The sequence below is a fragment of the Miniopterus schreibersii genome (assembly GCF_964146895.1).
Source record: "Miniopterus schreibersii genome assembly, chromosome: 1".
Taxonomy (NCBI): domain Eukaryota; kingdom Metazoa; phylum Chordata; class Mammalia; order Chiroptera; family Miniopteridae; genus Miniopterus; species Miniopterus schreibersii.
In genome coordinates this window covers 175,183,125-175,200,459 of record NC_138101.1, presented here as the reverse complement: position 1 = coordinate 175,200,459, position 17,335 = coordinate 175,183,125, and the positions used below count along the sequence as shown (strand labels likewise).

The 17,335-nt window shown below is 45.2% G+C and overlaps 1 protein-coding gene across 1 annotated transcript in view; it reads right to left on the bottom strand.

Moving 5' to 3' along the window:
* Nucleotides 1-17,335, bottom strand: part of FNTB (farnesyltransferase, CAAX box, subunit beta) — a 54,798-nt gene that overhangs the window by 23,464 nt on the left and 13,999 nt on the right. Inside the window, exons 2-4 of the mRNA XM_081146717.1 lie at nucleotides 16,174-16,238; nucleotides 8,619-8,691; nucleotides 6,987-7,078 (exon numbers count right to left, since the gene is read on the bottom strand). Coding sequence (XP_081002843.1) covers nucleotides 6,987-7,078; nucleotides 8,619-8,691; nucleotides 16,174-16,238 — 230 coding nt within the window. The remainder of the gene's footprint in view (nucleotides 1-6,986; nucleotides 7,079-8,618; nucleotides 8,692-16,173; nucleotides 16,239-17,335) is intronic.

The window sequence follows — 17,335 nt, the reverse complement described above, 5'->3', positions numbered from 1 at the left end:
GAGGCATTTATGGAGTCTGCCGCCATGGCCAGGAGAACCGTGCTCACCTCGATGGTGGAACCCTATTGTGTACCCCTGACTAGGGTCACAGACCGCACCCTAGTCTCTGGGTTCAGAAGAGTTTTCACACTAATCCCACAGGCTCCAGTTTCCTCACTGAGGAAAGCTGTTAGTGAGGGTGGGCCTCCAAGCCCTGCCTCCAAACCTGGCATCGGTTTGCCCAGAAGTTACATTTTTGCTTCAGGTGAGACCCAGGAAGCCTCTATTCAACCAAGGTCCTCTGAAATTCACGGGGAAGGGGTGCCCAGGATAGTCCTGGTTATTAAGTTGGTTCCCCACGATGCAGCTGGGATCGCAGCTTCCTATGAGGACGGGCCTCCGTTTAAGAGAACAAATCTGTGTCCTTCTAGTGCTCAGGGAGCCTCCTTCTGGGCTCTTTCATCTCATTCTTCCTTATCTATGGCTGCCAGAGAGACCACATAGTCTAGTTAATCTCCACTAAGACCCAGCTTATTACTGCTTTTCCACAACATATTTGATTTCAGAGCTCCTATTATCTGGGCCAGGACAGCAATATGCTGCTGACTTGCTACTGGGGTCCTGAAATCGTCACAGGTCAAAAACCATACACATTAAATTCTCTTTGCGCCTAAAATTTTACTGTAAGAAACACGAGGATTGAAATTGAAGCTGGTAATCAGAGGAGGAAGACAGTTTTATGGCATGTTTTTAATAGCAATTACTTTTTATAGAGAAAATGAGTTTGTTTCTAACATATTTTCCAAACCATCCTTAATTTTTATCCCAGAAACAAACAGCTAATAAACACAGGTCCTAACAAGGGACAGCTGCACTAGCATATAAAAAGTGAGCTATGTCACAAAAGGTTTTAGCTGATAGAAAACTAAGCACATTAAAGAGAACAAAAAGAGTCAGCTAGTTATCCATCCCCTTTCCCAACTCCAAAGATAGAACCCTGCCAAATGCAGCCCTCCTGACCCTACAGCCTAAAGTCTGGAATGAGCTGGGATCGGAATGTTCCAGACACCTCTAAATCGTCCCTCCATGCCAACCTCCATCAGCTGACGTGCTGCATCTGACTGTCCCTGGGGCTGTGCTGGGCACAGGGGGTTGGGCTTTCCTTGATTCTCACACTTCTGCATTATGGAACATTCTGATCCAGAGGCTTGCACCCTAAGGAACTGGCAAACTGACCATGAAGCAACCAGCTGTCATCAGCAGAAGTCTTAGCAATTCTGAAAACCAAAATGTGAATGACACTTCTATCTATCAAAAGGAAGAGAAAAACTGATCTTAGAAACCAGAAATTCACCAACTAACACTTTGTGAAAAACAAGTATTCATGCATAAATCATTCATTTAGACCCATGACTAAAAGGTCTAGTGGATTCATTTGCTTTCAAATCAGCAAGGCATTTCATTCCAGATTACATGACAATTACCAACGAAGTGGGAAACTATCTTCTAGATCTGGGATTTTCCAACCCAAAATTGTGTATCAGAATCATTGGACAGCTGGTAAAGAATGCACAGACGCAGGCTTGCTGAAGCAAGAGAGAGCCTGGGCCTTTATATTTTTATGGAATTCCCAGGTGATCTGGATACACACAACATATGAGCTCCACAAATTTTTGCTGGGCCATTAGAATCACATGGGGGATGCTCTTAACAAATCCCAGTGCCTAGGCCACACCTAATACTAATTAAATCAGAATCACTGCAGTCAGGACCCAGGCAACAATATTTTTAAAAGCTCCCCATTTGACTCCAAGGTACAGCCAAGCATTAGCACTTCTCAAGCTTGAGAGTGCATAGAAATCACCTGGGGATCTAATTCAGTAATGCCAGATGGGCCTGAGGTTCTGCATTTCTAGCCAGCTCCCAGGTGACGGCAATGCTGCTGGTCTGAGGACCACATTTTGGGTAGCAATGTGATAGATCTGCACTGTCCAATAGGTGGACACTAGCCACATGAGGCTATTTAAAATTTTTAATTAAATTAAACCTTAAATTTAGCTCCTTGGTCACACAAGCCACTTGGCAACTGCTCAATAGGTACACGTCACTAGTGGCTACCACAAAATACAGAACATTTCCACTATTGTAGAAAGTTCTATGTGAATACCACAGCTCTATCATTCAACTATTGAAGAGTATATAAAACATATAAGAGGATCAAGTTCAAAGCAAGAGGCTCAATTTCAAAGCAAGAGTATCAAGGATTTACGGTGAGCCTCATAAGGAGGTTACTCAGGCTCTGAGGTGGTGGCTGAGGTCGGGTCTGATGTGGCTGATTCTGAACATCGCTGTCGCCGACCTGGATGAAGAACTTGAAAGCATGTTCAGCGAACAGTACCAGGGAGCAGGGAAATACCTCCATGGTGAGAATTAAAGTGGAATAACGTAAAACACACCACAAGCCAATAAGATTAAAACAAATGAAACGGGGACAAGTAGCAATATGCGCACACAGGGATGGCAGGAGCGGGGATGAGCAGAGTGTATTAAATATAAGGCGGGAAAGGACGAGGGACACAGCAGGAAAAGGACCGGAGCTTAGGGCCCGTGAGTTGTCAGCAATAACAAAAGTGCCCATTAAAAGCATTATAAGCACAGTACTGGTCAGAATTGCATGTGGCTCAAGCCTCCATTTTCAAACTCAAAGGAAGTTCAGATTCGAGTTGTAAAAATGGGTGACTATAAAAATTATTTAAAGGCTTAATATTACAGGCAACCACAGTAGAAAGCTGCCCAGCAACATACCTCAAAAATACAACGGGTAGTTATACAAACTTGCTGGTAAATAAACAAAAACTGAAGCAAATCTGCAGCAAGATTTTAGGTTAGATGTAAGAAAAACTTCGGCACCAGAATAGGTTACCACAGACCGACATAAGGTCTAGAAAAAGTTACAAAGATTATAGCTTTGAAATTGGAATAGCGGCCCTAAGTGAAATGGCTCAGGAGCAGATGCAAATGTAAGACGAATGAGTCGACATCAAGCTTCTTCTAGTGCTAAGTCTTTCAAATTTCATGCTGTAAAACAGCTTCGGCTCCGTACTACAAGGGAGAGGAGAACTCCTTCCCAGGTGGATACAGCAATGAACAGCTCTGCTGTTGGCTCCAGGAGCCAGGGCTGCCTGTAGCGGGGGACAGGCTCTCTGACTCTGCATAAGGCGCCGGCAATCTTCTGGATGCTGCTGTTTGGATGTGTGGTCAAGTCTGAAGGTGGTTATTTTACAGCAGGGTTTCTCCCCCTTGGTACTATTGACTTCTTGGGCTGGATAATTCTTGGTTGTGGGAATGTCCTGTAGAAGACATTTAGCAGCATCCCTGGCCTCTACCCACTAGATGCCAGGTGCTGCCGGCCAAAAACAAAAAGCCCAGAAGACAAATAAGGTATCCTCACTAAAAGGTAAAGAAACAAATCATATTTAAATTTAAAAGTTAAATTTAAAAATTAAAAGGAAAAAATATTTAAGGAGTTATTTAGGGGAGAAGCTACTAATCACCCTTCAAAAGAGCTAAATAATAAAACACTGACACATGAAAATTTAAATTTAATTTTTGGAAAAACTTTATAAGCAGAAAAGTCCTAAAACGATTTTTAAGTTAAAGACAATTTTTAGATCTTACAGAAGCCAAAAGCCTAACTCAACAACGCGTGGTCTCCCTGCGGTTTTCATTTTATCCATGCACGTCCTTAGAGCGGCTTTCAGTAACAAAGCATGGGACTCTCATTAAGGACGCCTCCTTCGGTGCTAAAATCATGAACAAGCAAATGGACTGAGTCTGGTTCCAAAATATTAATTCATTTTAGGTAAACACGTATACATTTGTGGATACAATCTCTTAAGAGAGGCACGCTAAATTCCCACCTATGTATATTCTGTTCTTGCAAGGTCTGACACCAGCAGCAAAAACCTGGCCTTGCTGGCTTTCATCAGCGGTCACAGTAGAGAACAAAAGTGATTTTGCCCACTAGAGGGACCTCAGCATGGCATTTTGTTCCCTAAACAAACAAGCACAACAGTGAACAAAACAGGAAAAAGAGTGTGTGTGTGTGTGTGACACACTAGGTGAGGGAGAGGGGAGAAAAGAGCACAGGAAATAATAAAATTCCGGAGCTAAACTCAGCCTCTAGGTCACCTTGGTATCAGTATGAAGAAAAAAATCTGTTCACATTTTCAAAGCATTTCTTTTCCCTGTGCAAAACAAATAAAAAGGCAATATCCTGTATCAAGCAGTCTAAAAAAAACAAATCCCCATATTTTTATAGAGGTCCTTAAGATTTCTCTGTATCTTACTAAAAATTGCTTTCCTTGTAAGCTCTGTTTATAACAAATATTATCAGCACCTAGAATTAACGGCCTGCTAGGGAAATCTAAGTAACTTTTTTTTAATCCTCAACTGAGGATATGTTTTTATTTATTTTTAGAGGGAGAGGAAGAGAGAGAAACATCAATCAGTTGCCTCCCATATGCTCCCCAACTGGGGATGTAACCTGAAACCTAGGTATGTGCCCTAACTGGGAATTGAACCCATGACCTTTTGGTGTGCGGGACGATGCTCCAACCAACTGAGCCACCCAGCCAGAGCTCCAAGTAATTCTTTAAAAGTGTGTTAAGTCAGTGCTCCACAGAACTACAGGCAAGCTTTTCAGGCAGCCATGGAGCAGAAATTCTGTCATTCACTATCAATCTTGAAATCAGCTTTTCAGTCTTAAAACATTCTTTAATTATAAAACAATGAAGGTTCAACTGTAGAAATTTTAGAAAATGCAAATATGTTTATAAAAAAAATCACCTTTAACCCCACTATCCAGAAATAAAGACTACCATGTATATATATGTCCTCCTGGTTTTTCTATGCATATAACCATCTCTATTTTTAATCTATAAAAGTGAAATCTTTTAAACTACCTTTTGCACTTAAATCATGAACATCTCTATATAAATATATACATTTTATATACATTTATATAGAATTGTTTATTGAGGAATAATCAATGTATAACATTAGTTTCAGGTGTATAACATAATATTTTGATATTTGTATATATTGCCAAATGATCACCACAATAAGTCTAGTTAACAACTGCTAACTTTTCAATTTTTTTTAAATTATGTTTTTATTGATTTTAGAGAGAAAGGGAGAGGGATAGAGAGAAAGTAACATCAATGAGAGAAACCCCTACTGGCTCCTCCTGCACGCCCCTACTGGGGATGGAGCCCACAACCTGGGCATGTGCCCTGACTGGAATTGAACCAGTGACCTCTTGGTTCATGGATGATGCTTGACCACTGAGCCACGCTGCCTGGGCAACTTTTCAATTTCTAAATGGTTGCACAGTGTTTCATTTTACGCACTGCACCATAATTTACTTAAACTTTAAATACACTTGAAAGCATCCATTACTGTAACTAGGTTGTCTCCACTCAGTGTGAAAAGCCCTTTAGAGGGGTCCTCTCTTCCTATCAATCAGATGCCACACAAGCTGCTCTGACGCTTATTTCCTCAGAAAAGCCTTACCTATAAACAACCTAGAAAAAACTCAAAATCGATGCCGACCCAAGAAGCCCCTTGATCACGACCTTCCCACTTCAGATCGGTCTGTGTTCTCCTCCAGGGGGCATCTGTACTTCACGCTCGCAATGGCCCCGTTTCCTTTTTCTCTCCCATAGGGCTTTCCCATGCCCCTACCAAACATCCTGACTGTGTATATGTGGAGGAGAAACTTCCCAAAGAAGCCACAGCCCCCAACTGGTATTTCAAAAACACATGGGCCTTTATTTTAACAATTAAATTCCTGTTACTGCAGGAACTACATCCAACTCTGCTTCGAGCTAGAAGCAGGGAGCCTTGCAGCAGCAGCGTTGATGAGGCAGACAATGCATATTTTTCCTCTCCCTCAGAAAGCATCGTATATGTCACAAGGGTTAATGGCCTAATTCTTTATTATCTTCCCGATCCACATTCATCACAAGACACCCTGCCCAGGAAGGCAAGAATGAGAGGTTATTGTTAAGACAGAATGAATGAGACAATGTGCGGTTCTGTTCCTCTGACCTGACAATGTGACCCATGCTGGGCACTGTGGCCAGGGAGGGGCACGGCTGGCCTCCACCCATCCTGGTACAGCCACCCCTGTGTGCTGTGGGGAAAGGAACCTGGTTGGGGGCCTCCCCTCCCAGACTCCTCTCCCTCCAGAGCCCCAGGGGGAGTGGAGGAACTCAAGTTGCTGCCGAGGGGACGTGCTCTCTCTCAGTGAGAACTGGGACACTGGATCCAATTCCTGGCTGCCCTTTCTCCCCCCAGGTATCCCTGAGACTGGGGTGATGACTGGTTTCTTCTTCTTTAAGATATAAATTGTGATGAGCTTCTCAGGGTGAGGTACCACACTGAGAATGCCATCTGCACCGGCAGTTTGGGAAGAATCTTAGTTGCTTAGATCTCAAATCATAAGAAAATTGTGAGTCATGGTATCTGCCCACCAAGACAATAACACACTCAGTGCCACTGGGAGCTGCACTGTGCCCTAGGCACTGGTGGGGAGGGGCTTCTGTAGAGGTGTTTAAGGGAGGCAAAGGCATTTCTGTTCATTGAGTTGGCACTTGTGTCCCCACAGGAGCTATTCAAATGCACTTTCTGGCAAGATCATGCCTCCCAGAATTGATGATAAAGATTTTTCTCAAAGACTAGAACAAGAGCCAAAGAAAAGCCCATAGAAGAAGTCAGAATCCTTCTCTTGGGAGTTCAAAGTCTCTTTCTGCCCACGTGCTTATAATGGGCTTCTAAAGTGGAGAAGTTTCAGGGAGTTACTGGAGGTCAAGAAAAGCATGGGTTTCTTTGAAGCAGTCTGTGTTTTTCATTTAAAATAAATAAAACAGAAACAAAACCAAAAGCACCCCAAACTCAAAATACAGTTCCAGAGAACACCCTAGAGTCCCCGCAGCCAGACTCACTCTGTCGCCACCATCTGGGGGATGGGTTCATCTAGGAGTTCCAAGCTGTGCAGGATCCAGTAGCAGAGCCACGGGCGGCTGGCATCCAGACACTGTGACAGGGACAGGGGAGAAAACACACCCTATTCAGAGTCGTTCCAAGAGACTGCTGACAAGGAGACGCTGTCTCACTGCTGGCAGCCTAGCAAGGGGGGGAGGAGGGCACCCTGCAAACAATCAGTGAATGAAGGACACTTTGCCTTGTGGCCTTAGCCAGCAGCTGAAATGACCATATGTGAGAAAAGACAATGGGACAAAGTTTACCTTGAACCCAAAGGGTCCCTCCCTGACGGGCTCCTAAGGAAGGCTGAGCAGAGCACTCCGCACAGGCTAGGAAGGTAAGCGCTGCTACGCTGTCAGTGTAGACCCAAGGAGAGGTACAGTCCCAGAAAGGGTTTCCTGGATTAACTAATTCGCTGATTAAACAACTATATAGTAACTATCTACTTTGTGCCAAGTACCGTATTCGATAATGGGGGCACAATAAGAGTAAAATCCTGTTCCTACTCTTGAGATGCTTGGGATATAGAATGTGTGTGGTTATCTATAGAGGAAGAAGGCACTAGACACATAAGTACAAGTCACCTCATGTCTTTCTGGAACAAAATGGAACATAACACATGTACATAAAGGGTGTCCCCCCAAAATGTATACACACTTTGAATAATTATAAAGGCAGTGTTTATTAAACTACATTTCATTTTCAAAACTGAGCTGTCAGCTATTAAGGTGTGTATATATTTGGGGGGGGCACCCTGGCTAAATGCTGTAAAGGGCAGAAACAGAATACTGAGGGAGCATATGGAAGAGGCTGACTAACTGCCTGGGGGCACTGGGAACGGTTTCCAAAGGTGACAAGTGAAGAGAACTAGATCCTAATTCAAGCCACAACATGTACTGAGCATTCAAGGCCAGGCAGGCAGGTAGTATTACTGCCCCCGATTTATAGATCTCAAGTATACAAATGAGGTCCAGAGAGATGAACTTTTTCTAGATTACAAAGACAGTAAATGTGAGGGATGAGACAAGAACCAGGTTTCTGGACTCCCAAGCCAGTGCTCCTCCCATTGGCCCATGCTGTCCTCTACTTAAATGGCTATGACTAGATTGCCACCTGGGGGACAGCTGGTGTGGTGACGGAAGACACTGCTATGGCTTTGGCCTGCAGCAGTACTCTCCGGGATTTATATACTGATCCTTTGGCCAGCCTAGGAATTAGATCAGCTTATAGGGCAAAGAGTTAGGAATGAATGGGTAACAACTGCCCTTTAGCTAGCGGTTAAGGGGTGTCTAGAAGAAAGTGCGTGGCCCCTTCCACTGTGATCTCAAAGGAAGAAAGCCTGCCCCACCTAGGGTGCCACTTGAGCTCTGAGGAGCGCAGGACAGGAAGAGCCCAGCTCTGCCCTTTCAGAAGTGGGAGTCCCAGCCCTGCAGCACCTGGGCTCCTGTGTACCCACTTCCTGCCAGAGCCACATGTACAATGCATGAACCTACAACAGATCACACTCATAAGTCTTTTATGTTCAAACAGAAAAAAGGAAGAACTATCTGGCTGATAATTTGATAGAAAATGCTCCTGATCGATGTATTTACCTCATAGGCATCTGTCAGCTGTCGAAGGCCTCTTTTCAGGTAATGGAAGTGCTTCTCCCTCTGCAAAACGAGCCTGGAAAAACAAAGGGCTCATAAACCTATTCTGGTAGCTTAGGCTTCCACCCCACTACAGAACACACGTGCACACATGTGCACACACATGCACACACACTCAGCTTTAGGACATCCCCACTCCTGTCAATGAACAGATAACCAGCAACTTCTTTAGCTCCAAGGTCGGCTAAATCAGAGAAGAGGCCAGCATCTGAATGTCCCTAAAGTGTCTGAAACTGGGCTGGCAAATGTTTTGAATGTGAACCTCTTCTTCATGGCAGGTGACTGTGGCTAAGTAAAAAGCCACAATGAACACACAGAGCGAGGCAGTGACAAACCACCCAGAAAGTTGCTCCAGGGTCTAACTGTGGCTCCCCACCCCGTCAGCAATTTAAACCATTTCCCTGACTTGGTTTGCCTCCATTGTTCCACCCATTTCTTCTGGGGTCACTTCTCTAAGGTTTGCAGTTTGCACTCTGCCTGCCCCTCAGTTTTCCATCCATTATTCCCTCCCTGAAATTCCGCCTCCTACGTGCTGACCCACAGCCCTGGCCAGAGGACCATTCGTATTCTGCAGCCAACCGCTCTCCTTGGCGCTGGCGTCAGCAATACTGGCTCTCAGATGGAATGTGCCGCCCAGGCCACCTGCATAGGCAGGCAAGGGATGGGGACTGCACTGTGCCTCGTCTGGCAGAAGAGGCCTGTGTGATCACAGAGAAAGGGGGAAAATGGAATGGCAAGACATTTCACCGTGCTTACTAATTTCAGAAATAAAAGAAGAATCATTCTTTTCTAGGTATTCAATTCAACAATAGTTTATTGAAACTCCCAGTACACTGTGCAATAATAAGATCATGAATGTAGTCTTTACCTCAAAAAGTCTTCCAATTCAGTCCTGGAAGTGAAATAAGAACTACAGTATGAGGGGAAATGTGTAGGTTTCATAAAGGAAACACAGATCAAACCCTACCAAGGCTCTAAAGGGAGGGGTAGCTTGTGTGGAGGAGGAATGCGAGGTGGGAGCCCCTGGTAGAGGGAGAGATTTTTACAGGTAGAGATGGCCAGAGGGGAGGAGACGGGGGAGGAGGGGAGCTGGGAGGAATGGAAACAAAAGGTACCAGCGCTGCCCAAAGAACTTTCAGTGAGGATGGGAATGTCATCCATGCTGTCTCCGAGGCAGCCACTAGCCACATGTGGCTATCGAGCACTTGAAATCTGCCAGTGTGACTGAGCAACCGAATTGTAAATTGTGTTTAATTTTTATTTAAGTTTAAGTCGCTGCAGGTGGCTAATGGCTACTTACTGTGCAGCACAGGTACAGTGTGCAAGAGGAGTGACAGGTGGGGGATTGGGCCTGAATGTTAAGAACGAAAGAGGAATGGTCGGAAAGCAGCTGATGCCCTTTTTACAGTGGTCTGGGTCCAGCTGAGGAATTTCTACCCAATTTCGTAGGCAAAGGGAAGCCCTGCAGGTTTGAGCTGAGAAGAAAAAAAAAAAAATGACTAGAACAGTGCTTTAGAAAAACTATCTGACAGCAGTAGGTATTCAATATGTGTTTACAAACTGGACTCAATGAAAGCACTAAGTGGGAGAGAGAAGAGGTGAGAAGACTGGTTAGATGAGGTGGGAAAAGACATGACCCTTCTCTTTTCTAGGTAATCAATTCAACCACTGTTTATTGAACCATTGTTAAGAGTCAACCAGATGAGAAGAACTTAGAGTACTTAGGGCTCGAACAAGCAAAGTGATCATGATAAGCTGGCTTCTGGACAGGTGGGCTTTAAAGCACTGAAAGTGCATACAGGTGAGGGTGTCAACTGCACTGTTGGAAACACATGTGAGACTCAAGAGAGGGATCCAGGTGACACAGACTGACTGGGAACCATTTATCTGCACGCAGGTGACAGGTGAAGCTGCACAAGTGGAGCAGAGAGAAAGTTTCAGTGCAGAAGTGGGGGAAGGCAGGACATCCTTGGAGAAGGACAGGAGCCAGAGGAGAGGAATAAAGAGAGTTACGTAAGCTGGGGAAGCGCACAGGCTGGGCACAGGCGATTTGGGAGGAGGGAATCACACGGAGGTATTTAGCAGTGGCAAATGCTGCAACAAGACTGAGGGGAAAGAGGGCAAACCTAAGTGGCTGGCAACCTTCAAGAGAGTTCAGCGGGTGGCGAGAGTAGATTCCAGATCATAAAAAAGGACCGACTCGATTTCTCTTTCAAGGAGGTACCGGGGTCAGGACTCAGTGAGCACCCATTCCGTGGGGGTGAGGGCCCGGCACTGGGGCGGACACTACCTCAGCTCCCTCCAGCTATGGGCCAGGTGATTACAGCCTGTCGGACCAACACTCCGATCAGGACCGGTGGTGGGCTCTGGCAGCACACAGGAAGGCAGGGGGACAGAACAGACTTCCTCAAGGACACAGAATTGGATCATGAATGAAGGAGACCCAAAGGGCATGCATCAGCCAGGCAAAATGAAGGCGTCAGAGGGTGTTTCAGGAAGGGCACACTGTGGACATTCCAGGGGGGTTGGTTCAGCGGGAGCCAAAACACAAGGTAGTGAGCAGCGAGGAATCAGACTAGACAGGTATGGAGGCGGCAGAGCACACAGGACTTATAAATGCATCGGGGGGGGGGGCTTGATTTTAAACTGAAGAGCACAGAGGGGTCGCTGTGCTACAACATGGATGACCCTTGAAAACACTACGCTAAGTGAAAGAAGCTGTCACAAAAAGACTACATATCGTATGATTACGTTTAAATGAAATGTCTAGAATAGGCAAATTGATAGACACAGAAAGTAAATTAAGTGGTTGCCAGGGGCTAGGTGGTGGGAAGTGAAATGGAGGAACTGGAGGGCAATGGCTCAGGGTTTCTTTCTGGGGCAATAAAAATATTCTAAAATTAGCTGTGGTGATGGCTGCAAGACTCTGAATATACTAAAAACCACTTAACTGTACACTTTAAATGGGTGAGATTGTATAATATATGAATTATATCTCATTAAAGCTGTTACAAAAAAAAGAAAAACAATTTTTAAAAGGTAGTCACCGAAGTATTTCAGGCACAGGAAAGACGTGGTCAGATTGTCACTTTCCAGACTACACGACTTTCAGCGTACTGAACGGATTGGGTGGTTACAGGGCTGGTGGCAGGAAACCAAACCCACAATCTAAGGGTGTTTGTGGTGATTGTAAGGGAAGAAAGGTTGTAAGGAAGTGTAAAAAAGAAAAGCTAAAGCTCTTTCCCTTTCCTTCCTGAACAACTCAGCCCTAAGGGCACATTCGATTAGGTGGAGCAGGACCAGAGAGGCTCTGCACAGGAGTGGGGCGGTGGAGAGGAATGCAAGGTGCCCATGCTCAAGTGGATCAGGGGGCCCTGAAATTGGGGCCCACAAGAGGAATCACCGAATAAGTGAATATATTAAGGGTATTGGGAGTCCAGTTCCACTGTTGGAGAAAGAACTTAGAAATATACGTGCTGGGCAGCAAGGTACCTTGTATTTATTATGACTGAGCCCACTGGGCTTGAAAACCCTTCAGATGTGCCTCCAACTACTTCTCTCCAACCTCGTCTCCTGAGCTCCAGTCATTCAGCCTTCTCTGCACTCTGCTCTTTCCCTCTCACACTTTCCCTCTGTCTGGACCCCTCCCAGCACCTCCAAAACTGGTCACCTCCTCCTCACCCTCGAGGTCTCAGCCTAGGAGAGGCCTTTTCCCTGAGAGGCCTCTGCTACAGACTGAATGTTTCTGTCCAAAACTGATATGTTGAAATCCTAATCCCCAACGTAGTGGTACTCGGAGGCGGGGCCTTTGGGAGGTGACTGAGGCATGAGGGCGGAGCTCTCTTGAAGAGATTAGTACCCTTTATAAAAGAGACCCCAGAGACCTCCCTCGCGCCTTCCCCCATATGAGGACACAGCGAGAAGATGGCCATCTATGGACCAGCAGGTGGGCCCTCACCAGAAACTGAATGTGCTGGTGCCTTCACTGTGGACTTCCCAACCTCCGTAACTCTGAGAAATGAATGTTATCCAAGCTACCCAGTCTATGGAAATTTGTTATAGCAGCTAGAACAGACTAAAACACCTTCCCTGACTCCCAACCTAAACTACATCTTCCCTGTTACTCTCTCTCTGAGCATCCCATTCTCTTCCTTGACACTCATCCCACTGGTAACTACATACTTGCACTGGTTTGTCTAATGGCCACGTCCCCAGTGAGACTGAGAGCCTGGCAGGAGCAGGACCTGGGCCGGCCTTGCTCACTGTTCCCAGAGCCCAGCAGAGTGTCTGGCCCTTCGGGGACCCCCTAGATACTGTTGCTGAAGGAGTAAGGGAATGCATGACTTTAAATGAATATGGCAGGCTGGATGACAGCAAACATATTTCCTCCCCTAAACCTGGACCATCCCTGAGAATCGGGCCTTTGGCTGTGACAGGTGAGATGACAGGGATTCAGTCCATTGTTGGCTACTGGGAAGGTTTGAAAGAGACTAAAGCCAGCGGCATCTCCAGTCAGAAAGTAAGCCTCCGGCAAGTAAGTAATGAGTCACTTGAGGGAGAGTAGGAAGGGAGATGAGTTTGTAAGGAGGGACTTGAAAATAACAGTGCAAAGAACTACATCTTGCACGTGATCAGGATTTGGGGAATTCTAAGGTAGCATCACACACAGAAATGGTAGAAAAGCATGGATGCATGGCAGGCACCTGTGTGAGAAGTGCTCTGAGAGCTTTAACTCAGAGTATTTTGACTTCAGGGCAATTGTCAACACAACCTTCAGTGCTCTACTAGCACAGGGCCACTGTCAGTATTTCTCACTTCCAATGACCACTAGCCACATCTCCTCCAGAAAACAACGAGGGGGACAGAGGGAAAGAGGGAGCGAGAGAGAGGGAAAGAGAGAGGGGATGTGTGTGTTTGGTTTATGCATTTCAGATTTCTTACTAAAGGTATGTTTTAAATGGAAAAGGGTCAATTCATAAGTGTGTGGAACAGTGAGAATGACTATGGGGAAGGACAATTTAACTTTCCAGGAAAGCAGGATACTGCTGAACAACACTGTTAAAAGCATGGTCAAAAGCTCCTTGGGACAGACCACCTCATCTAGGACAGGATGCAAGTTTCAGTCCTACAGAGAGAGTAAAATCATTTCTGGGATGAGAATAATGGTAGACTGTACTGACATCCAGCCTCAGCCGTTAATTCCAGCCAGGTCTGCTGTTTGGCTGTGGCTCTGAAGGCTGAATAGGCAAACGCCTCCCTCAGCATCACTCCTGGCATCCCTGGTCCTGCATGTGGCCAGTGGCCCTGGGAGTGTGTGTGATTCTCTCACATCTGATCAGCATCGTGACCTCAGAAAAATAAACAGGCCACAGCACCTAGATTTACTGCTAATACCTACATATTCACTTTAGCCAACAATAAAGGTTTGTTCCTACAACACAATGTCAGACTTTTAAAATCTGATTACTAAAATGTTAAATACTGAAACTGTGACTATAATTTAAAATTCTGATGAATTTTCAGATTTATTCTTATATTCTATAAGTTCGTTCTGTGACGGTGATGTTTGGCTTCAGCCTTATTTTGACACGTTGATGTATATGCTCAGACATTCAGCCGAAATGTAATATCTCTAATATTAATTAGCATGTGTGGCATAATAAGATGCTCATTAGCATCCTTTAAAACACTCGTGTCAGGAGTGACACTGATAAAATGGGAAATGTCAGATTCCTGAAATAAACCCAGGGCCCTGATATATTCTATGTCCACAAAGGATCCAAACCCAAGAGAAACATTTTTGTTTCCCTCCCACATCTGACCTAAGACCTATCAATCAGGGGATTTTAGCCCTCTATTGTCCACCACCATCCCAAAAAACAACCTCTTCCTCCTCCCAGACCATAACCTCCCTTCTCCGTCACAGCTCAGTAAGAATAAGAGAAAAGTCCAAGGGCCCTACACCGATGGTGAGTGAACAAGGAATGCCAAATGGTCCAAGGTCCCTTTGGAAACACAAAGGACATGTGCACAGAGAGCTGAAGACAGTAGACAGTGGCTCAGAGCCCAGCCAGTGAGTCAGCGGTGATGTGACTGCTAACACCCCTCATCATCACCAAGTCCCACCACCTCTAGAAAACAGCCCGTGCTGGGCAGAGAGTTCCTTTCCCCCAAAATATTTATACAAACGGTGTTATCTGCTCATCTCTGGCCATGGCTCATGACAAGAGCAATAATTCATTTAATGAGGCCTGAGCTTTGCGTCAATGCAGAGATTTAGTTCAGCAGTTTGGGGAAACACTCCTCTTGTCCGTGGATACTTTCCTTCTTTCCTTCCCCAGGTAAGGAAGGTAAAGGCAACATTCCCACCTATCTTCCCCTTTATCCAATTTGCCTTTATTTTCTGCCTTGGCTAATTTTCTCAAAGAAAAAAAAATTTTTCAAGGAAATAGTGGCAAAATAGAATGGTGGCAAGAAAGACACAAAGTTAACTCGGGCTAGAAACATTTGTAATGTCCCAGTGAGTAGAAGGAACCCAGGGAGTGACTTGCCAGGAGTCAGTCTGTTAGGAGGTCTCAGGAAGTTGGGAGACACGACAGAGGTGGTCAGGCCGGACTTCAGACCCTCAGCTTCCCACCCAGAGGGAATCAGCCAGCAGCCTAACTACACTTTGTTCAGAGGTTGTCCAGGGAAAGTACTGTATCATTAAGATAAAATGATGACCCCGCACAGTTTTGGACTACTAGTCCATTCTGATGGCTGGAAATATGACGCAGGATGGTTTCGGAGAAACAGTTTATGACTAAAAGAGAAATGCTAATAAAGGAATGAAATAACCCTACTGTATCCTAGTGTGATACATTACAACACTAGAAAGAAGATAATAATAAGGGTTCCAATGTAGTAAGAAGTTTCTGCTGATAGCCCCCTTTTTGGAATATCTGACATCAAAGAGCTTAGAAGACTTCAACCTGCTTAGTGCCAAAGAAAACAAAAGGCCTTATGTTTCATCCACGGGATTTGCTGCACAACCAACAAGAGCCAGGCTGGGAGAAACTCAAACTCCTCACATTTTCCTAGTCAAACAATAACATACATCAGAAGAACCCATTGTTTGCCACCCCCCAGACCCTACATCTGTTTCAAAGTGTAATATGAAAAAGAAAGACTTGAGGGTTCTCATCTGAACACCAGAGCAGCAGCTCACAACTAAGCAAGAGAAACATGAACTTCCCCTCTCCACCTTCAGACCTCAGAGTTCAGGCCTCGAGGCGTGTCCTCATGACAGCGGATGGCTCAGTGAAAGTGGAACATCTCTGAACAACAATCTAGTGGAGGAAGGAGTTGGGGTGATAAGCCAGTGGCCACAAGGTCAAGAAACATCATTCTCCCAGCAGACTCATCCCCCAAGGTTAGATAAGCTCAAGGAGGAAAGAAGAGAGGCTCCCACAGGAGGTGGTGTCTCCCAAATCCCCTCAAAATCCTAACCACAGCTTACCTTGGTATAAGGTGGTTGAACTTGTAACAACTGAAGGCCTCTTGGATCTTTTCTTCTACTTTTGCCTGGGAAGGATGCAGGAGATGGGAGAGAGAAAACAAATACAGGTGAGACCTCTATCAGCTTTTTCTTCCTATTGCCATAAATACCCACTCGCTAGCGGTGCTTGGTGCTTGTAAGACTGTATTCAGGGGCTCTGCAGATGACAGGCTTAGACAGGAGAGAGAGACAGAATGCCCTCCCTGGCCCATGCTGGCATCACAATCAGCTTCTCCAGTAAACTAATCCATAACATCCAAACTAATGGCGGTTTGGCTCCCTGGCACCAGTTACTCAGGGAGCAGATGAAGACAGGTACATTTTGCTTGAAAGATTTATTCTTGCCTGCTCTATGCAGTTGTTTAGGTGTTCATTTTATTGGCCATTCTCAAATACACAATTAATTCCTGCCAAGAGTCATACTTCTTATTGTTTAAATACAGATTTAAATACATATTGAGCAGTATTAAAATCTCCTAAGGGATTTATTTACAAGAACATCAATCGTAGAAACACCAAAGAAATAACGTATCTGTCACACACGGGACTAAATTGAAGGATCTCAGAGGGTCAGGTTGCAAAAGAAACCAGATCACCTGTGTCCTCTGAAAACACACCATAACGTGGTCACACAGCACAGCTTCTGTGAGAAATGGGTACAGTCACGCGAGAGGGGGTGGCTAACAGGATACAGGGTGTCACCCTCATCGGCATTCCTACACCTACTCCTTTTTTAAAAAAATGTTTTTATTGATTTTTAGAGAAAAAGGGAGAGGGATAGAAAGATAGAAACATCAACGAAAGAGAAACATCATCAATCAGCTGCCTCCTGCATGCCCCCCACTGGGATCGAGCCCTCAACCCGTGCATGTGCCCTGACCAGGAATCGAACCAGTGACCTCCTGGTTCATGGGTCGATGCTCAACCACTGAGCCACCCCAGCTGGGCAGCATCCCTACTCTTTGTGGTGAGGTAGTTCCTTGTTGAGATTTCAAGATATATAATAATGTCCTCTCTGGGAAATTTTTTAAATGTATTATTTATTTCTGACACACCCACTGAGCCAGAGCTTCCCGTCCCCTCGACAGGTGTGCAGGAATGATTTGTGGTAATAAGGGGAGCA